Source organism: Rhipicephalus microplus, chromosome 1 (assembly GCF_043290135.1).
Source record: "Rhipicephalus microplus isolate Deutch F79 chromosome 1, USDA_Rmic, whole genome shotgun sequence".
Taxonomy (NCBI): Eukaryota; Metazoa; Arthropoda; class Arachnida; order Ixodida; family Ixodidae; genus Rhipicephalus; species Rhipicephalus microplus.
Genome location: NC_134700.1, coordinates 128,527,811 through 128,550,533, shown reverse-complemented (window position 1 = coordinate 128,550,533; position 22,723 = coordinate 128,527,811). Strand labels below are relative to the sequence as shown.

The window sequence follows — 22,723 nt, the reverse complement described above, 5'->3', positions numbered from 1 at the left end:
CGCAATGGCGTCATGACTGCTTGAGGATACGACATCTCTATTATATAGTTTTATATGATGTTAGAAAGCCCTGCCTAATGGTGTTTAATTATTCTGAGCTACCTAGTATAATGATTATCCGCTATTTTAATGAGATAAGAAAAAGCTGTGGGGATGTATCCACGCTGGCGCACATGCTCTGGGAGTGCAAGGCAATGTACACTAACCCTGACACTACATCGGTCAGGTGGGAGGCGGCCCTCCGGAGCTCCATCCTGGCCGACAAACTTCGGGCTATCCAGCAGGCCCGCGGAGCGGCCGATAGGCTTGGCCTAACGGTCCCTACGTGGGAGTCGCCCGCTGCGCGCTACTTGCAGGACAACAATAAAGTTCCGTAAACAACGAAAAAGCTTTAGAAGGCTTCCAGGACGCTTCAGCATCACCTTCAAAGGTATAGCGTGTTAGCGTGTTCGGACCCTGTTTGTATTGCTTACGTTTGCACCTTCTTCTTAGATACCTAAACCATGCTACGAGAAAATAATGTCTATGCACACCATTGACTCTTTCAGGCTATGCTAGATTGACTACAGAAAGTACCCTTGCAAGGTGCCTAATATAACAAATTTATTTATTTTATTAGTCTCCCAGATACCCTTAACGTTTCCTGAAAGTGACACAAACACCATCACAGTTTAACATGTTGCAGGGGCCGTTGTTCAAATTGGTAGCGAATTATGGATCTCTCCCTTGTAACGTATAATAGTGGGGCATCTAAAAGAACTTTTCTCACAGGGTAATCCGAATTTCTCGCTGCAAGGCATAGAGGGCACAAAATGATTGGCTACTTCATCTGGCTGCCTGGCCTTCATTACAGGATTATGGTAATGCGCCATCCCGTCTCCCTCACTTCCAGAAAAAACTCTGTCAACGCCACTGATTGATCATACTTAATACCAACTACTCCATGCACCATTCGTAAGTTTTGACGGCTGGTGTGATTCTACACTTTTGTCATGGAATACTATATGTGTTAAGAACAGCCTTACCCCTTCGTAACTATCACGTAGTGTCTATTTCGAAGCAGTTTTGCGCATACACGTGGCTCTGGTAGAATATCAAATTAACCCTCGAATTAAAAGAAAGTGTAAACTTAAGGGTCAATTTTTTTGTTAGACGCAATAATAATGAGAACTAACAGGCAATGATGCCAAGGAAAGTATAGAGGATTTTACAAGAAGCAGTTCTAATGTAATTGTGAAGAAAGATTCCTGGACGGAAAGACAACTTGCCACCAGCAGGATCCAAACAAGCGACCTTCCAAAAACACATCTGATGCTTTAGCACTGAGCTATTGTGGCGGTCATCCCTCCGCCTACTTTAATGGGTATATACCCGCGTCCGAGCACGACAGACTTAGTAAGCGCCCCCTGTTGCCATTACGGCGAGTATGGAACTGTACTTTTTGCCTGTTTTGGCGTCACGTAGTGCGTCGTATTACTATGAAGTGGCTGCAAACCAACAATTCCTTACGTATTATTTCGAAGCATCAAGTCAGACGGAACCAGATCCTGACTATGAATGAAGCAAAGTGTAAATTCCAGGGCTCGTTTTTCTTCGTTAGACACAATACTAATGGCAACTAACCGGCAATAATGCCGAAGAAAAAATGCAATGAGACTTCTGTTTTAAAAGTCACAGATTCGCATCCTGCCCATGGCAAATTGACTTGTGGTTTTGTTTCTTGACAGCCACGTTACAATTGCTTGTTATAAAAGCACGCATACATTTCGTGGGACTATTTGGTTGTTGGTTCCCATTAATAGCATCTCCAGGTGAAGATATTGTCTTAGTTTTTGTGCATTTATATTAAACATTTACCAACACGGAGTGCCTATTATTCAGTACAAACTTAGGCGTCGATACTGGGGCTGATATTTCTGCAACAAGAGTTATTTTGCTATTTCACAGCGGTAAGGAAAGCGTTTCAGCTCATTTTTTACATCTGTTTAGAACAAAGACAAAATATGATGTCCTTGATATTACAGAACCAATTTCAACGTCACAATGCAAGAGAGTCAGCTTTTTAATTAACTCTAGCGGGCCTATTACGAAATAATGATGCAGAAAATCCGAGGCAGTCGAGTGCTTTATGACACGTGACGTCATGAATCAGTGGTATTGCTCAATTTTGCTTGCCTGCTTTGGGACTATACCTCATCAAATACTTCCAGGCTCGAAGCAGAAGATTATATCGCAAGTGTTCCACACTCATTTGAAGCAAGACAAGGTATAGTTCTGTTTTCTGAACCTGCTTGCCGCTATAAGCCTTTAGTATATGCAGTGTCATAGTTCATACTTAAGATCATCATGCTGAACGATCGCCTCCGTGCATGGTGTCTTACCGCTTTGCCAGTAGTATTGAATATCATTGTGAAATTCTAGTCACAGTGGCTATGGTAATACCACAACCATAAAGCAATATGGCTTATTTAAATATATATGCTCTGATGCTAAAAGTTAAAAAGGTGAAAGAGATTCATAATAGGGAAATATTGCTTAGAAAGGAATTTCGACGTCATTTGCGATATTCGGATGTACTCTGAAGTAAAAGCTAGCGTATTGATTCCTATTTTATTCCTGTATTCTTTCCATATAAACGTCAGCATAGATGCCTTTCCACAGAATAAACACATATTCATATTCAAACATGAAATGCTCCACTACCTTCAATATTTTAACACCAAAGATGAAGAAGCACTATTTACAAGACGTTTGCAGTTCTAGCCATTCGACAAACTGTCTCTGTTTGTAGGAACACACCCAGCAAGGCATCGGGTCACCTAGAATAACAATAACTGCCCCGCCACGGTGGTCTAGTGGCTAAGGTACTCGGCTGCTGACCCGCATGTCGCGGGATCAAATCCCGGCTGTAGTGGCTGCATTTACGATGGAGGCGGAAACGTTGTAGGCCCGTGAACTCAGATTTGGGAGCACGGTAAAGAATCCCAGGTGGTCAAAATTTCCGGAGCCCTCCACTATGGCGTCTCTTATAATCAAATAGTGGTTTTGGGGCGTGAAACCCCACAAATCAATCAAATCAATCAATCAATCAAGAATAAGAATAACTAGCTATTTCTTCAGTGAGTTGGTGTATACAAATTAGATTGCACGCTATTAGCAGAATGAAGTGTAGTATGTCATACCATGTAAAGCGCGAGAGCTTTAGCAACTCATTCACACTCAATTGGGATAAGCGGGCTCGTACATTGGTTAATGAACGACCTGATTTTATTGACAGAAACATGTCTTTTTCAGAACAAATTGTTCATGATCTAAAGGTAATAGAGGTGGAAGGCTAGCAGAGATTCTCCGCAATCCACTCCTGCCATCATCCTGTTAGCTTGTCAAACCAGTAAGGTGGCTTTCACAGACCCTACTTTCCATTCGTTTGCTATTCGAGAATCCGGCTGCTCGAAAAATTCTAGTAACTATAAGGTCTGTAGGCTACTCAAGTTGATGCTCTTTGCCAGTAGTTGGGGAACGAAAATTCTCATGTCGCTCAGTTTTGGAAACTCTCTCGAAAATAAATCGAAGTGTTCTTGTTAATTGTTAGCTAAGCCATGTTATTGTGAAAGTTTTTGACAGTAAAAACTAAACTGTTGAAAGGAAAAATTTTGAGGCACCCGGCAATGCATTCTCAGAATAAGATATGAGTGAATAAATTGGTATTTTCGTCAGTACAGCAAAAAAAAAAACTAGGCGCAAAAGTGCGTTGTTAGTGTCTAATATAAAGCTTTGACAATTAAAGTGAATATGTTTGAACTCACCTAAAACCCACTTTTTAATACTCAAATGTATATTCTTAGGAACCTACCATTCATAGCGAAGTTGTTTAATCGTTTACCACAATCAGCCACAATCTTCAAATGTCTCCCACCATTTTGGTGGATATTGAAGTGGACATGTTGGAGGCATGCTGGACGACGTGTTTCTCTCTGAGCTAATCACAAGCCCTTTGTGTCTTTCTTTGTTCGCTAATTATATCAATAGATCACCACTGCACGCATGTCCAACGGCGCTAACAACTCGTTTTGCGTTGTGCAGCTGTTGCTGTGAACTGCTGCTACTATTCGATACCCGCTGATCCTTTCGTTACCACGCCTATCCAAATCGATAACCAGTGATTAACGCTTTTAAATAATCAATTTTGGCATGTAAATTTGTTTCTCATGCACCCAGCACATTCTAGAAGTTATTCCTGCCAGTTAACTTTCAGAAGCTCTTTGAAATTGCCAGTTTCGGCAACATAGTGATTTTTGATAGACCTTTGTGCGAAGTAATGTGCGTGTATTGTTGAAAAAGTGCACTAGGCTCATGAATTTGAAAGAAGTGCGTGCCCCTTCTGATTATATATATGGTACAGTACCATCAAAGTTTTGTTGTGAAACCATCTCTGCAAGCCAAATATTGAAATAAAGTGTCAGCTTCGCAATTAGTCTACGTTGAGCACTAATGATAGCCCGGAATTTATGTCATATATTCAATAGAAAGCTGTTCCTAGGAGTCAGGAAAAATTTGTTCTACAAAAATTATGTGCGAAGGTCCGCTGCGTGCCCAACTTATTGAAGTGGCTTTCTATATCAGTTTCCAGGAGCTTTCAATTGACTTGCATCCTTATATCAGACAAAGGGTCTCATCTACTGTGTCACTAGCCGCTCCTATAACGTCATCATCAGACGTGCATGGGTGCGTATCAGCGCTGAAAAACACAAGCGCTGCTCGAAACAGCCTTGCAACCCCCCCTGACTTGAGTGATGACGAGCTTAGTGTTCCAGGATGACAGCACCTGAGCTGTAAGTTTTATGGCGACGATGTTTTGCGTCAGCCTCATACTTCCACAGCCATTCATGGCTTTGTTTTGTTTACATCCTCAAGGTTTTCCCTCCACCACAAGTGCGTATAGCTTCTGACCTTTGCGAACAATTTTATAGCTATTGTGGTTACGTGCGTTGTCCACACTTCGCTGGGGCGCAGTGGGCAGAAGAAATTTTCCTAACAACAAGAAATCCCCCAGAGCACATCTTGGCCCTGACTACAAAGCAGTGCGAAACGTTTTAGAACTGCGCGTGATGTTGTACTTTTTTAATACGATATGCGCAAAAAGACAAAGAAATATGCTTGAATGTATATATTGGAACGTCAACCATTGCGGTGCAAGGTGGCTCATGGAAAGAGGTGGCGCTAGATGCATTAGCAAAATTTATTGGACATCTCATTTCTGGAAAGAATACTTCCATCACGGGTATCCATCTATCTCTATTATAACACCAGGAGACTCTTATTAAATCAGTACAAAAATCTTCTCAGAAAAAGTGTACAAGTACACTTGTGCATCACACAACAACTTGCAATGCTTCACCGCATAGCACGAGCGACGAAGCAACACCTTGGTTCTGATTTTGTTTGTCTATGTGAAGAAAAGCATTTTCGTACAACATTCATCATTTTTTGTACTGTTTCTGGTTTCCAAAATTTTTCTTTGTTTTGAATATTTTTGCATATATAGTTTTGTTTTGCAGTGTTTACCAGGTAGTGACCTAACACTCTACAGTTTTCCAATTTTATTCATTCTAAAATATTTTTATTGCTGGACAACATACATTTTTTGAAAGAGTGTTTGATTGTGCAAAGTTTGCAATTCTGCAATGAGCGCTGGAGTACTTTTCTAACTGGCGAAAACAGTATTCCGAAGACATATGAAAAACAACCCCTTTTCGCGTGGTAACAAAGGAGTAAAGGGGAATAAACTGGATGCTTATGCAAAAGTATCTTGTTGCCTCTAGAGGTGAACTGCTTTAGGGAAGATTAATTGTGCGTTTAGTAAGGCGAATAGCGATGCTCATCCTTCATCTACCCTGTGTGCTACTATGTTCAAAGTCATGTTTAAAATCATTTGTTGACATCGGCAGACTATGGCAAAGAATGGTAGAGATTTTTTCAGTATGTATGTTAAATATGCAACATAGAGTATGCTTGTATTTTTAAAAAACGGAGAGCTACGCTAATACTGTAGGCGCAAAGTTATAGAATTGTACATTTCCCACAGGAAGAATGAAGCACATATTAGCGACCATCTGTGTCATGAGCCTCGTCGCATTTGCTGGTAAGTAAGAAATGACTTATTAGCGGCAAAACCATCTGATCATTTGATATAGAAAAAAAACGGTAGTACTTGACAACTTAAATGAACTAAGGATGTTATAAACAGACACAAAGTACGCTAGATTTAGGAGTACATCATTTTATATTGTCGTATATGTTATCTATAAGGTATTATATTTCCAGAACTTTACCAACCAAAATAAGTGACACTTTTCTTTATGTTTAGGTCATCCGAAACTTGTTGAAAATATAATATTATCTTTCACGTATTCTGCCGTTCATTTTAGCTATAAAGCATTATATTTAGGAGCAGAAAACGGGCTACACATGACATAGGTTAGATTCCTTTAGAACAACCTCAAGGGAAGTGCTATAAATGTTGAGTGTCTATGTAGTTCTGTGTGCTGCGAAAATAGTCAGCTGTGCTAGACGTTAATAGAAAAATTGAAAGTTACACGGTGTAATATTCACATTTACTAATTTGTTGACCTCTCAACTAGGAACACTATGAGCTAACTGAAAAATCATTTTTTGTAATACAATTTCTGCCACTTGTCAACATGTCTCTTCAAAATCTAACAGGTAGGGTATTTGGTGTCATTAATTTCTTGAAAAAGCCTATACAACAGCTGAATGTGCTACTTGTGTAATTACAGCCAATGCAGAAAGACAGCCAGAAGATGATTCCCTCCTTGACGAAACGTTCAAAGATGTGGAACGAGATGCTGCTCACATTGGTGAAATTCATCGAGAGGTGGTACAGACCCTAACCGAGAGTGAGAAACTGGAGGCTCGGGTGAGAAGAAATACCAGAGTAAAATAAAAAAAGGCACGCCACGAGCGCAGTAGGCCTTGCACAAGAAAAGCATTATGTTCAACGATGCGAAACTTGTAATAAGCAGCTCACCTCTCAATGGGTTTGCTACTATTGGTGTTGCTGAGTAAAGCTTTTCAATAAATAGTGTAAACTTACGTAGAAGGCTACGCTTTTGCAGGTGACTTGGCCTGGCGTGAACATCAGAACCAACATGTCTGGGCAATATCTTTTCAGGCAGTGGGGAGGAGGTTCTTAGTGTAAGAGGTAGAGAAAATAGTTTATTATTACACGCAGCTGGCCGGCAGTTTGCGCTTGTTTTCGCGTGGCGGCACCGAGTCGCTGGACTCGGACGTCATCCTCGGCCTGCCGCAAGGCCCAGAGCTGGGCGTTCATCTCCGACCTTTGGAGAGCTATCTCTCAGCGGCGGTGGCGCCGACAAAGAAGAAATTATTCTGACTCAAACATGGCGCTTGTGCATTTTCACTAAGTGTAGTCGCCACGTCAAATCTTGAACATATAGATATTCTGTCTGGGTCTCTTTGGCACGAGTGCTGCAAAAGCAATAAAGAAAGCAAGAAAACAGCAGAGGTGCGCAAAAGAAGTCAAACGTTAAGCACAATGCATCTTTCTCGCTATGGTCATATTATAGAGAGCAATATGTTATACTGTGAGCAGTACTTGCTGCCAGCTCCACAACGAAAGCCTTTTCTGCCCCTGAAAAGTGTCAAGACATTTAGGTAGTTTCTTTAATGAAGTTCGGATTCAAGCCATCCTTAAGTACCACCAGTCGCTCACTGCGGCGCCCTGATCGCCATTTTACCATACGCGCTGGGCTACTTTATCGCCGCAACTACCTCACTGACGGTCGCAAGTGGTTGTTGGTGATTCCTCGTCATGTACGTGCTCATATCTGCGCCTCCCACTTTGCACAACCGCAATGCGGCCACGCTGGTGTAACAAAGACGAATGCACGCCTCCTGCTCCGGTACTACTGGCGTAGAATACACCCATTTGTTCACCAATACATGTTCATTATCCAAGTGTCAATGCCGGAAGAGTCGACCGTGTACAGGCTCTGGTCCGCTCCAGCCGTTGCTCTGTCCCTCGTGGCCTTTTATCGCATTGGAATTTACTTGTATAGCCCCCTTCCGTGTACACATGACGGGAATCGCTGGGTGATTGTCACGATTGATCATTTGACACAATATGATGAGACTGCCACTCTGCCAGAGGCTACATCACATGAAGTCGGCTTATTTACACTTCAAAACCTTTTTTTTTGCTACGGGTCTTCTCGCGAGAAACATAGCGACCGTAGACGCACGTTACTTTCAAAAGCCGTACAAGCCCCCTGCGCGACTACAACGTTGTTCATCAAACGACTAGTGGGTACCATCTCCAAACCAACCGCATGACTGATCGCTTTATCCGCACCATAGGCGACATGCTGTCCATGTATGTCTCTGTTGACCACACCAGCTGGCATCGCATACTACCATTTGCTACGTATGCTTACAACAGCGCCACTCAGTCTACGACCGCATTTTCTTCTTTCTTGCCTCTCTATAGCTGTGATCCCTCATTTATGGATACCATTCTGTTGTATCACCCGGACACATCAGAGTAGGCAACTCCACCTGAAGTTGCCACCTATGCGGAAGAATGCCGGCAGGTAGCACGTTCGTTAACCACACAAAACCAAGCACACCAACAGGACTGCCGCGGTGCCAACCTGCATTCCAAGTCATATTCGGCTTGACACTGGCGTGGCTTCGCGTTACCTCCAAAGCTCCTGGCCTTTCTTCAAAGCTGCTACTTAAGTATGAAAGCCTCTACCACGTACTGCGTCAAGCATTCTTGGTAAATTATCTTCTCGAGCCCGGGCACTGATGCACAGACGGCCACCGTTGTGACCGTGAGACTATTCACGTTGACCAATGAGTGAAGCTTCACTGGGATCCACCAGTTTTACCTGTTCCTTAGACCGCCAAATGGCAAATATATATATATATATATATATATATATATATATATATATATATAAAGGGTTGAAAAGGGTTTATTGGCGACTGTTGCGATGGTAGTCCTACGATGAAACACGATCGGGCAAGAGCAACGGTCAAGCAGATGCCGGCGATGATCAGCACAAGCCGAGCAAGAGAGCCGAGCGAGCCGAGCGCATGTCGTCAGAGGGGGGAAAGTGGCTGAATGAGAAAATTCACCGGCGAGGTTTGCTCCAAAACACGGTATGGGCCCTCGTACTTTGGAACGAGTTTTGAGGAAATGCCGGGGGTTTGGTAAGGAACAGCCAGCCATACAAGTGATCCGGGGAATAGCTGGGGCTTTGTGAAGAGTCGGCGTTGTTTTCTTTCTGGCGCTGTTCTTGTGACGTAAAGGTGCGTGCGAGTTCACGGCACTCTTCCGCATTTCGGGCAGCTTCGGACACAGATGGGCATTAGGATGCGTCAGGACGGTATGGAAGGAGAGTGTCGATGGTGTGGGATAGTTCGCGTCCATAAAGAAGAAAGAAAGGTGAAAATCCAGTGGTAGACTGTGCCGCGGTGTTATATGCGAACGTGATGAATGGAAGAATGCGATCCCAGTTAGTATGATCGGATGTCACATACATGGCGAGCATATCGCCAAAGGTGGGGTTAAATCTTTCCGTGAGCCCGTTAGTCTGCGGGTGGTATGCCGTGGTCTTGCGATGAACAACATGGCATTCAGAAAGCAGAGACGTGACGACTTCTGATAGGAAGGCTCGATCTCGGTCGCTTAGTAGTTCTCGAGGTGCACCATGTCTTAGTATGACGCGATGAAGGATGAAGGATGCTACGTCCCGCGCAGTGGCACTTGGAAGAGCGGCTGTCTCAGCGTAGCGTGTTAAATGGTCCACAGCGACTATGATCCACCGATTTTCATCTGATGTTGTCGGTAGAGGGCCATAAAGACCAATTCCGATCCGATCGAAAGGTTTGGCAGGGCACGGAAGCGGTTGAAGCACACCGGACGAGTGGAAAGGAGGTGATTTGCGGCGTTGACAGTCAGGGCAGCCCATAACGAATTTCCGAATGAAATTACACATTCCGCGCCAGTAGAATTGATGGAGAATGCGTTCGTAAGTTTTGAAAACTCCGGCATGACCACATTGGGGATCGTGGTGAAAGGAGGCGCAGATTTGTGATCGCAAGCTGTGCGGGACAACAAAGAGCCACTTATGACCTTCTGGGGCGTAGTTGCGTCGGTGTAGCAGCCGATCACGAGTGGCGAAATGAGCAGCTTGACGTCGGAGAGATCGTGGTACCGCAGTGGTTGACGATCCAGAGAGACAGTTAAAAAGGGAAGCGATCCACGGGTCCTTGTGTTGTTCACTGGTAAAGGAGTCGAGGTCGAGAGATGCGACGGAGTTGGTACCAGTGGTTCCACAGGCCGAGTTGGGAGGTAAAGGCGAACGCGACAGGGCGCCGGCGTCGGAGTGTTTGCGTCCGCTGCGATAGATGACACGAATGTCGTACTCCTGGATTTGCAGTGCCCACCGAGCTAGGCGGCCAGAAGGATCTTTCAATGTGGCGAGCCAACAAAGTGCATGGTGGTCCGTTACCAGGTCGAATAGGCGACCGTACAAATAAGGGCGGAACTTGCAAAGCACCCACACTAGCGCCAAGCACTCTTTTTCAGTGACGCTGTAATTGGCCTCAGCTTTAGTAAGTGTGCGACTCGCATAAGTGACGACGTATTCGGAGTAGCCCGGCTTGCGTTTGGCCCGGCTTGTATCCGGCATACATTTGTCTGAAATAAAGGCAACAACAACAACAACAACCACTCCAGTTTAGGTTGTGGGGCACATACTCGAGAAAATAAAGAAGAGTCTTGAGAGTACTGAACGCCATCTTACAAGTGGTGGAGAGTGCTGCCCTATTTCTGCATCCTCTCGCGCTCTCGGACAACCCCAGCGTCTTCTAGAAGACATCCCTGGAGCTCCGTTCAGGCCGCCGCTTGAACGACCTAGGTTCGGTAATGTCGCAAGCCGACCAGCCAAGCGCAGCAGCTGCGCCACCACTCCCACCACCAAGAAACCCTTCTCACCTGGTCACCAGCCCACAAAAGGATCATCCGCTGTTCGCAGGCTTCCGGGTGAGGACGTAAAAGACTGGCTCGAGGAGTATGACCGCGTGAGTGCCATCAACAACTGGGATGAGCCTGCGAAACTCACCCACGTTGCATTCTACTTGAGCGGCGTCGCAAAAACGTGGTTTTTAAACCACGCTACAGATTTTTTGACAAGGCGCGCCTTTACCTGCCAGCTCCACCAGATTTTCGCCAACCCGTCGGCGCACTCGGATATTGCCAGGAAAAGGCTTGGTGCACGTGTTCAACGCCCCGGCGAGTCTTTCACTTCTTACATTGAAGATGTTCTCGCCCTTTGCCGCCGCATCGACAACCATATGGCGGAAAACGACCGTGTGCGCCAACTGCTAAAAGGCATTGCGACTGTCGCTTTTGATGCGCTTGTGGTGCAGAATCCCCAGACCGTAGCCGATGTTGTAGCTGCCTGTAAGCACCTCGAGGAGCCTCAATCCACTCGGGTGCAACCTGATATGCCTGATCTCAGCTCAAGTCATGACACAACAGAGCTGCGTGCATTGATCCGCTCTATCATCCGCGAGGAAATTCATGCATAGGCTGCTCCTCGCCACCTTGATATTCGAACGACGCCACCTGCTACAAGTTTACGCGACGTCGTCAAGGAGGAACTGGCCTTGGTCACAGGCACACCAGTTCCGAGCTCACATCCCGTGGAAATGCCAAGTTATGCTCACGTTGCAGCAACGACGCCTGTGCCCCACCAAAGCCTGGCCTCGGTGACTGTCATACCTGTTCCGAGATCATATCCTATGACCATGCCAACTTATGCTCAGGTTGCTAGGACACCTGCACCCCAGCAAAGCCCAATGCAGCTACCTGCGCCCGATGTACATGGTCCGCTCAGCTCGCTCGCACCACGACCATCTTCCCAGCCTTGCAACACCTGGCGCACTGCACGACCGACTTGCTTTTATTGCGGCATCTATGGTCATATTTCAAGGTTTTGCCGATGCCGTCAAGAAGACGAAAGACGAAGCTACGGTTACTATGAATGGTACCACTTCTACCCAACTGGACCACCCTATCGCCGACTGTATCAGAACAGCACACGCCGGTCGCCGTCTCCGCAGAACTTTGCCTCAGTTGGCAGTTCCCGTTTCTCAGGTCGTCACTCACCTTCACCGATGCGGCGTTCCTCCTCTTCCCTTCTACCTTCTACTTCGATTCCCGACCGCCAACTGGAAAACTAAACAGTGCAGCTTCGGGACGGAAAGCTGCATCTTTCGAACTGAGTTAAACTCCTCCAGACTGCTCATCAAATGTTTTATTGGTGTATGTTGAAGGTATACAGACAGAGGCACTAGTAGACACAGGCGCATCACTTTCCATAACTCGTGCAGACTTTTGTGCCCGCTAGAAAAAAGTTAGGAAGGCATACGGTGGCCCTCCCCTTCGTTGCGCTGATGGAGTCCCTATTCAGCCTTCAAGTGTTTGTACAGTCCGCGTTTTCATAGATGGCATCCTTCACCACATTCAGTTTCTTGTACTTACTTTGTGCACTCACACAGTCATTTTAGGATGGGACTTCCTTTCTTCGGCATCAGCTTTCATATCGTGTCGTCAGCGAGTAATTCATATGTCAGCTACTGAGAGTTCATGTGACGTCGAATCATACAGCTTCCGTTTTGTTGCTGCTGCGGATTGTTTCATTTCGCCAGGAGATTAACGAATTCTTACGATCGCTTCGGATACTATAGTTAACGGTGACGTGTTCATTGCTCCATCAGTTCGCTCCAAACCTGCGGGGCTTACCATTGCACCCAGCCTTGTGTGGTTTAACAACGGTAAGGCATTGGTCACCGCCTTGAACACAACGTCTTTGACAGTGATGCTGCCCCAGGGCACTGCTGTGAGCTGCTTCGCTGAGAGCGAGCCTTTTTCACTGGTTCCTCTTCACGCAGAATCACCGCCTTTGTCTGCTACAACGGATACCAAGGCAACCACTGCTGCTTTAAATGCTACCATAAGTCCTCACCTCACTGCTGAGCAAAAGAGAGACCTCTTAGACCTTTTCCAACAGCACAGCTTTTCGTTCGACGTACAATCCAAAATTTTGGGCCACACCTCTGTTGCAGAGCACAGCATCGAAACCGAAGTCAGCTCCATTGTGCACCGCTGCCCATACCGCATGTCTTTGGCGGAACGGCAAATGATTGAGGAAAACGACACCGACATGTGCAAACGGGATATTATTCGACCTTCATCCAGCTCTTGCTCGTCTCCTGTGGTGTTAGTCCGGAAAAATGATGGCTATGTCCACTTTTGTGTTGATTACAGAGCGTTCAATAAGATAACGCAAAAAGATATATATCCGTTGCCACGCATAGATGATGCCCTGGACACTATACAAGGCGCAGAATATTTCTCCAGCCTCGACCTTCGATCCGGGTATTGGCAAATACCTATGCTCGAAGCAGACAAGGAGAAAACAGCGTTTGCAACGCCTGACAGGCTTTACGAGTTCAACGTCATGCCAGTTGGCTTATGCAACGCTCCAGCAACGTTCGAGCGCATGATAGATACTGTCTTACGTGGTCTCAAGTGGAAAACCTGCTTATGCTATTTGGACGACATCGTAATTAATTCTTCTACTTTTCCTCAGTACCTTAAGCGTTTGGACGAAGTTCTTACGTGCATTTTTAACGCTGGGCTCAGCTCAATACAAAGAAGTGCCACTTCGCCAGCAGGAGCATCATAGTATTGGGTCACCTTGTCAGCAAAGATGGCGTTCGACTCGACCCCGACAAGGTCGCTGCCGTATTTAATTTTCCAATTCCGCGCAATCAAAAACAAATGCGAAGGTTTCTGGGCCTGGCGTCTTACTTCTGCCGCTTTATCAGTGATTTTGCTGCCATTGCGGGGCTGTCACACAAGCTTCTGACGTCAGGAACGGCCTTCACTGAGACTGACGAGTGCGAGTGTGCTTTCCAAGTCCTTAAACGTGCTTTGACATCAGACCCCGTCCTCCGTCACTTCGATGAGAGCGCACCCACTTTCCTTCACACAGATGCCAGCGGCCACGGAATCGGTGCCGTCCTCCTCCAGCGCCACGGCACTTCACGTGAGTGAGTTGTTGCGTATGCCAGCCGCGCACTAATACCTGTGGAGCAGAACTACTCGATAACAGAGCAGGAATGTCTTGCTGTCGTTTGGGCCATCCAGAAGTTTCGACCTTATATGCATGGACGCCACTTCACTGTGATTACCAACCACCATGCCCTATGCTGGTGGTCCTCGCTGAAGAATTTGTCTGTGACTCGGTCGCTGGATAGTCCGTTTACAAGAGTACACTTTTGACGTTGTGTACAGGTCTGGCAAACAGCATCAGGATGGCGACGCTCTCTCTCGCTGCCCTCTGCCACTTTCATCTCCAACCACGCATCCTCGATGCCCCTCAGGTGATCAAGCGGCTTCCTCTGCACTCACGTTATCACCCCTGGCAAGTTGCTGGGTCACTATCTTTAAACAGCAGCGCTCAGTTTGCCGCGTGGCAACGTGAAGACCCATACTGTAACCGCATCATCGGGTACTTGATTGACTCGCCTTCTCCACCTAATCCCAGACTACGTCGTCAGCTACGGCAGTTCAAGCTAGACAACAATGTCCTGTAGCGCTATACTTACAATGCGGATAGGCATCGGTGGGTGCCAGTACTTCCCCGTTCACTGCAAAAACAAGTTCTCGAAGCACTACACGACGACCCATCAGCTGGACACTTGGGATTTCAGAAGACCTACAACCGCGTTAGGAGCCGTTTCTTCTGGCCTGGTTTTTCTACATTTGTGGCTAATTATGTCGCTTCTTGCGCACTGTGTCAATGCCGGAAACGACCAACTTCTGCTCCTGCTGGATTATTACAACCCATTCTATGTCCCGATACCCCTTTTGTCGTTGTCGGAATAGACCTCGTCAGACCACTTCCCGTAACGCCAGCGGGCCGCTGCTTGACCGTCACAGCCTTCGACTACCTCACACGATACGCGGAGACCGCTCCTGTATGCACTAGCTCCACCTCAGACGTTGCCGCCTCCTATTTAGAAGCCATTGTGTTGCGTCATGGTGCACCTCGCACGTTGTTGAGTGACCGGGGCAAGGCCTTCATGTCGACAATTCTTGACGAAATTCTAAAAAATTGTGGCACAGTTCATAAAACCACATCCGCTTACCACCCGCAGACAAATGGCCTGACAAATTGATTCCACCGGACTCCAATTGACATAATATTCATGTACATCGGACCGAACCACGATAACTGGGACAAAATCTTGCTGTTCGTAACGTTTGCACACAACACCGCTGTTCAACGAACCACCGGGTATTCACCTTTCTTCCTCGTCTATGGTCGTGCGCCGACATTCACAATTGACTCCTCTTTCTTCAATGTAACGACAAAAACGTCCACGACTACGCCAGGAAATTTCGTCTCCAGACTCGCTGACATACGGCAACGTGCTCAACTCAACACGGAGGCCAGTCAACTAGACCGCAAGCAACGCTATGATAGCTTTCGTCGAGACGTCACCTTCCGTCCTGGAGATGAAGTACTACTTTGGATGCCTGTTCGTACACCCGGATTGTGTGAAAACTTTCAGTCACGCTTTCTCGGACGTTACGTTGTTAGTGAACGAACATCTCCTGTCAATTACCGTATCACTCCCCTTGAGGGTTCCTCGGACCGTCGTTACCGTGCATTCGAGATAGTTCACGTTTCACGCCTTAAACCCTTTGTTCGCCGTACCTTTCCCGCCTAAGTCTCGGCCGGGCCAGCTGCTCAAGTGCGCGGGGAAAATAAGTGTGAGCATCATTACTCATTCCATTTTTTCATCTGTACATACTCATCATCACCACTCCAGTGTATAGGTTGTGGGGCACATACTCGAGACAATAAAGAAGAGTCTTGAGGGTACTGGACGCCATCTTACAATATATATATATATATATATATGCGTAAGGTAAGGTAACTTAAGGGGGCTCAATGGGCCCTAAGTCCGCGATCACAGTATAAGCAACGTCGTCTTCCTTCTCTATCCATGCTTTTCTGCTTTTCTTGTTTTCCTGGTAGTGACACTTCGTATCAATATAGAAAAAGACCTAACCAGGAGAAGTGTTTATGCCGCGATGTCAGCCTCTGCCCAGAACAGCGACGGACGAGCCCAATCGTGATGATGATGGCTACTTATATACAAGTGAGAACGATGAAGTACGACAAATGTGCCTACGCTAATTTCTCCTCTCTTCGAATCGGGCAGCCTGGCTGCCACTAAAAGGTCAGCTGAAAGAGCAATGAAAGGCTTCACGCGTGACACGTGAACAATTTATGTGCTCCTAAGATGGTGGTCAGTGACAGACTGAAGCGGGGTCACGAGATAGTTCAGGGGAGAAGTTTGTCGTAGAAGGGTGTATGGGCCAACATACCTGTAAAGCAATTTCTCGAAGAACCCTGACTCCCGAGTTGTGGTCCTTAGTAGGGCCCTATATCCTGAATGAAATATACCGTCGTGTCTTCTGCGATCGCAGCAACGTTTTCGTTCTTATTGAGTGGCTTCCATGTTGCGAAAAGCAATTTAAAGGCATTGAGCGACTCGAGAAGCGTACTCTTCTGGTGGGGAAGTACTGGATGAAGCTGGTGTAAAGAAAATTGCTGTGTCGAAGACTGAGAATGCAGATCGTCCATACACAACGAAAAAAGGGATGTAGCTGGTCAGTTTTTGCATTGCGGTATTATATGCGAAGATGACAAATGGTAAAATATTGTCCCAGTATTTTTGATCTGGACGCAGGCACATAATGATCATGTCAGAGAGTGTTTGCTGAAAGCCCTCAGTAAGGCCATTTGTCTGTGGGCGGTACGTAAATGTGGTGATATGCATCGTTTTCCAGGACCATATGACTTCCTCGAGGACGTGCAAAATGAAGGTTTTGCCCCGGTCGCTCAGCAGAACGCGAGGAGCTCCGTGGCGCTCGGCGATAGACTGCAAGATGTCGGTGACATTTGTAGCAGTACCGTTTCGAAGAAGCGCAGTCTCAGCGTAACTTGTCAAATGAGTGATTGCAGGGGCGACCCAACATTGACCATTAGACCTCATTGTCAAGGGACCATGCAAGTCGATTCCGACGCATTCAAAATGTGTTATCAGATAGTGAAGAGGCTGCAGGAAACCGGTGGGCAGGGACGTGAATCAATTACGATGCTGACAGGACGCGAACAAGCCGACGTATTTGGCTACCGACGTGGACAAGCCATGCCAGTAACAGAGGGCCCTGACATGGTCGCAGGTCTTGCGAGAATCTAGATGACCAGCAGGAATGTCATCGTGTAATGCTCCTAGCACCTGAAGACGAAGGCAACGGGGAACGACTGGCATCCACTTGTTATTTGTGAGATAATAGATATAGCGTTCGAGCATACCATCGTCGAAGCAACGTTGCCGATGCTGGCGTCTCAAGCAGCTGGTGTGTGGTTTTGTGATGCCATGAAGGTAGTCAATGAAGGTTTCACAGTAGGAATCGGAACGCTGAAGTGAACGGAAACCGGATTACGAAAAAGGCTGAATTTGGTCCAGTGAGGTGATAGACAAGTGCCGTGAGGCAGGCGGGATGTGGGAGCTCCCTTGATGCGATGGTAAGAAATTCTGTCGGGAGAGAGTGAAAGTGGGCATCGGGACAGTGCGTCAATATTATGAAATTCACCAGACCTGTATGTGATGGTAAAGTCATACTCTTGCAAGTGAACTACTTAGCGCGCTAGACGCCCTGACATATTCTTCATCGAGGACAACCAACACAGTGCATAAACATCTGTGTCAATAGTTAAGTATCGACTCTAGAGGTACGGGCGGAATTTCAGTGTCAACCAGACAATAGCCCGGCACTCTTGCTCCGTGATCATATAGTTTCTCTCCGCTGTCGACAGAGTCCGGCTGATGTGTGCCACAACCTGCTCTTTTGAAGCGGCATCACACTGCAAAAGTACTGCTTCGATACCTTACGCGCTTGCGTCATTGTGGAGGATAGGCCCTCTCTCGTCAAAGTGGCGAAGCAGTGTTCTGGAAGTCAGGGGTTCTTTAAGGACTTAAAATGCTAGCTCAAAGTTGTCGGACCAAGCGAAAGAAGCACCAGCGACTAATATTTAGGGGAGCTGCTATTGTGGCGAAGTTGCGTATAAAGCGACCAAAGTAGAGCGCCAGGCCAATAACTCTGCGCAACGTTTTTGAGTGGAAGGCCGAGAAAACTGGATTATAGCGGCTATTGTGATCTGGTCGGAGTCCATCTATCGAAACGGCCTGACCCAAGACTTTTACTGGCACACATGCGCTTTTGGTATTTACCTTAAGGCCAACATTCCAAAGGCTGTGAAGTGCTTCGACTAATTGTTGAAGGTGTCAGATAAAGGTAGATGAAAACACAACAATATCGTCAAAGTTACAAAGGCAGGTCTTCTATTTTAGGTCACGAAGAAGAATATCTATCATCCGCTCAAGTGTTGCCGGAGCGTCGCACAAGTTAAATGACATGATGTTAAATTCGCAGAGCCCATCTGGCGTAGCGAGGGTGGCTTTAAATGCGAAGCCTCTCTTCGTGAACTCCGGCGACTTTGTTCTTATCTATCTATCTATCTATCTATCTATCTATCTATCTATCTATCTATCTATCTATCTATCTATCTATCTATCTATCTATCTATCTATCTATCTACTAACGACATTTAGCTCTCCTGGCCATTTTGATAATGGTATCAAAACCAAACTTGGTATAACATAACATGAGCGTATAGAGAACATATTTTACTAGTCATAACAAGAAAATAATGGCATGTATTTCATGAATGTCATGATTTACATTTCATGTTCCTGCTGCTCTTGCGGTGGTTTTGTTCAAATGGCAGGTTGCGAAACTGGTATGGTATGCATGATTGCACTGCGAACACAAGCGGCAGACCCTAACATGAAATTCAAGAGATCCGTGTCATGTAAAAACATGACTATATGCCACGCTTATGATGCGCTGGCGGCCGTTTTGCTAGCTTCAGTTATAACAAATTTGGTATTACCGTACGTGAATGGGTGGCGAAAATATGATACTTGTGCAAACATGATAAACATGAGATGCGTGTCTGGAACAACATAATTACATGCTATGCCTAAGATGCGCTCGCGGCCGTTTCACTAGCTTCACATGTACCAAACTCAGTATAATGCAACGTGAACGGACGAAATGATAAACGAGATGGCAGTACCACTGCTGTTCCAGGTCACAAAGTTCCTCACGAATGATCGCATGGAAAGGAGATGATTGTTGTCTTTTAAAGGCAGAGGGACTTCAAATTATCATGGCATTGGCATGATGAAAGGATGTTTTCCGCCATATTGGGCTTTTTAACAGCCAAGGCGTTGAATGCAATCGTGCGTATTGATTTAGGGATGTGGCGAACACGCTTGCCTTCCGTCATATCACTGTTCGCTGTTCGTAGAAAAGACGACCAGTCAACTAAGTCAGTTTCGTGATTAAAATACTACGTTTTCGCTACGCTGGTCAGATAGAATAGGAGATAGCTCAATTTCGCCGCTTTGGTCGACGAACTGGCTCGACTAACACCGTTGTAAAGGTCAAGCCTGTCCTGGACGTCGTCACAACGGAGACCCGCGAACATGAGTGGTTCGCACTCAGGATTGTGACAGTGGATGAAAGGAGGGCAGCCGCAGGCATTGATTCGAAAGGGTTAGGGCTCTATGTGTTAGTTCCGTAGTCTGCATAGCTTTCGGGGTGGCCGGGTGCAAGCAGTGACCGGATCGTACCTCCAGGTAGAACACGAACGTAGAATGACCTGGGGATCTACTCCGCACCTCCACTGCTCCGAAAGACGCAGGAAGACTTCACCAAGCAGGGCCAGCAGAAGCGTTTATTCCGCGATAGCTGCTGTCACTCAGAACAGCAACGAATGAGCCCGATTGCGATGACGATTATTTTATACAAGTGGGAACGTGTAGGTACAACCTGCCCACAATACACACACGTATATATATATATATATATATATATATATATATATATATATATATATATATATATATATATATATATATATATATATATATATATATACAGCATTGTACGGTGGTGCCGGCCGTGTTGTGTTCTTATGCTGATTTTCTTTGTTTTATTTCTTTTTTAGAGTGAAGAGAACATATTTCAGGACTTCTGGGAAACAACAACGGAAGCAGTAACGAACGGCGTGAAGAAGATAACAGGTTCTATCGTAGGGGCAGTCGCGAATGCCACGAACAGCGTGCAGAAGATAACAGGTTCTATCGTAGGTGCAGTCGTAAATGCCACAAACAATGTCAGGCAGGCCGTAACTGACGTCTACCAAAAGATAAAGGACAAGGCAGTCGAAACCGTGTCGAAAATAGTATCCTTCTTTACGAGTATTTTCACTGGCCAAGATCCTAAGACACCCACCACTTCCACGGATGTCCCAAGCGATTCCAACCAGCAAGCAGCACAGCAACCTATGAACGTCGCCCAGCGTGGTGAAACACCTTATAGCTGATGAAAATACAGCAACGTGTGGCTCCTGCCCGAATAAAAATTGATGAATCTTTAAAAATTGATCATGTTTGTACATTTCTAACTATTTATGAAGAGCACTAAATGTGTAAGAAAGGATACTTTCAAGTTTTACTGGATGAATAAACTCACATTGCGTTTTTGAAAAAAAAAGATTCGAAAAACGAAGGTATGTGGAAGTGCATATTGGTAATACGTTCACTGGATCACCAAGATGAGAAGAGCAGTGCACGTTGTGTAAACAACTATATTGAAAATCCTGGGTTGGTGGATGCTGGAGTTGTTGGTGGATATGGTGGAAAGAATAGTGGATATGGTGGAAATATTAGTGGATATGGTGGAAACTGTAGTGGGCATAATGGCTGTTGGCAGCGAAAGTGGAAAAAATGGTGGCAGATGTTGGTGGTGGTGGCGAGCCAATGGTGGTGACGGTGGAAAATGCTGGCTGATGATGGCTAGAGTGAAAAAAATGGTGGCAGATGGTGGTGGTGTTGGCGAGCCATTGGTGATGACGGTGGGGAATGCCGGCTCATGGTGGCGAGGCAAAACGTGTTTGGTAGAAGGCTTGGTGAAGAAGATGGATGACGGTGGCCTGATGGAAGCTTGGTGGATGCGGTGGATGACGGTGGCATGATGAAAAGCACATGAGAGTATACATGTGAAATCGCTTATTTGTAGTGTTTAATTTTTGAATGCGCTGAGATATATGTTTGCAGTCAAAAGAAACCAACGCTGCTCATTATGCTTTCTAGTACTTGTTTTTTATTCTTGTGGTGTCAACAACGCTTCAATTTCGTGGAGCATAGAATATGCGACCGGGAATATGTTTACATTTCGCGCACGTACTTACATCAGTTTGACTTCGGCGATGTGTTTCTTTGTTGTGATGTTTAGAAGACTAGAGTTGTCACTGTGAACATGACAACAAATGTTTCACATCGGCGAGCAGTTGTCGAGAAATAATTGGGCTCCAGTTTGCAATTTCCCCTTTCAATGTTAGAGCAGAACACAGCGGTGACTTGATGTCGCCACGCTAGAAACGCAACTCTGGTAATTCTTGCACACTCTGTTGTTTCAGCCGTACCTTTAAGTTAACAAAGTGCGTGCGAATATGCATAAACTTTCACTTTCGACATGCGTCGAGATAAGCCCCAGCGAATATGTCTTTAACCCTTCTGTTCTACCACCATGATTTCCACCAAAGGTTAGTCATACCGACCAAGCCCGTACAACTATTATCGGCGCTTCTGGGTTTCAGAATACAATTTTGACGAGTAAAAATATCAATACAGTACAGCTGCGGCATCATTTACTTGTGTACAGTGTCCACGCAAGAAGCGACAAACATCGATGCGACGTGCTTGCAGCACTTTCACCAAAGGTACTCCTCGTCTCACCGACAGCCACCGGTCACACTCGCCGGTGCTTCGCTGGCTCTTATGCGATAACATAGCCACGTCAATTCGTATGCTTACTGAACTAATATGATAGCACAATGTTTCTGGCACACTGCATTCGTTTTGAACAATCCGTTATGTAGCTGTTCCTAACGAAAGTGCAACAGCGGTGTGCTGGCACGCCTGCGGTGTGCGTTGCGGCAAAAACATCAAAATCAATTGTGTGGGCTTATCTATCGAATGAGCATACAAGCGTTATAAAGCCTGAACTGATATCGCCCTTTGAAAGGAGCGAGAAACGCATAATAAACTTGGCAGTAACCGCCGATAAACTCTACGTGCTCCTCAGTCCACTGAGTAGTTTTTTTCCTTGCGGTTGTAAATTTTAACAAAAACATTGCGCTGTTGCCATTATCGCAGTGGCAATCGTTACAGGCAGCAGTTCGTGTTTATTAAATGTGCAAATCTTAGTAGCAGGTGCAGATCTCGTCCCACCCAAATAATGGACAAACAGAAACTAAACAGTGACTTTGTGGGTTGACTATTTCTTTAACACCAGCACCGCCATCTGTGAGCGTGACACAGTCATTCTTTCTTCGGCACTCACGCGCGTCGGACGCAGGAGTCGTGTGCTCCGTAGGAGCTGCGTTTGCGG

The 22,723-nt window shown here is 45.9% G+C and overlaps 1 protein-coding gene across 3 annotated transcripts; it reads left to right on the top strand.

Moving 5' to 3' along the window:
• The first annotated feature begins 5 nt into the window (after nucleotides 1-5).
• Nucleotides 6-20,715, top strand: LOC119178143 (uncharacterized). Of its 3 annotated transcripts, XM_037429306.2 has the most exons (6): nucleotides 6-430; nucleotides 2,211-2,266; nucleotides 4,624-4,725; nucleotides 6,086-6,142; nucleotides 6,798-6,937; nucleotides 20,277-20,715. In XM_037429306.2, exons 3-6 carry the CDS (start codon nucleotides 4,722-4,724, stop codon nucleotides 20,652-20,654), a joined length of 579 nt encoding a protein of 192 aa, XP_037285203.1. In that variant the 5' UTR covers nucleotides 6-430; nucleotides 2,211-2,266; nucleotides 4,624-4,721; the 3' UTR covers nucleotides 20,655-20,715. The 3 variants fall into 3 exon arrangements, with proteins under 3 accessions (XP_037285203.1, XP_075743464.1, XP_037285204.1); XM_075887349.1 differs by lacking the exon at nucleotides 4,624-4,725 and having other exon boundaries at nucleotides 12-430; XM_037429307.2 differs by lacking the exons at nucleotides 6-430; nucleotides 2,211-2,266; nucleotides 4,624-4,725 and adding an exon at nucleotides 4,732-4,832.
• The last annotated feature ends 2,008 nt before the right edge of the window (nucleotides 20,716-22,723 follow it).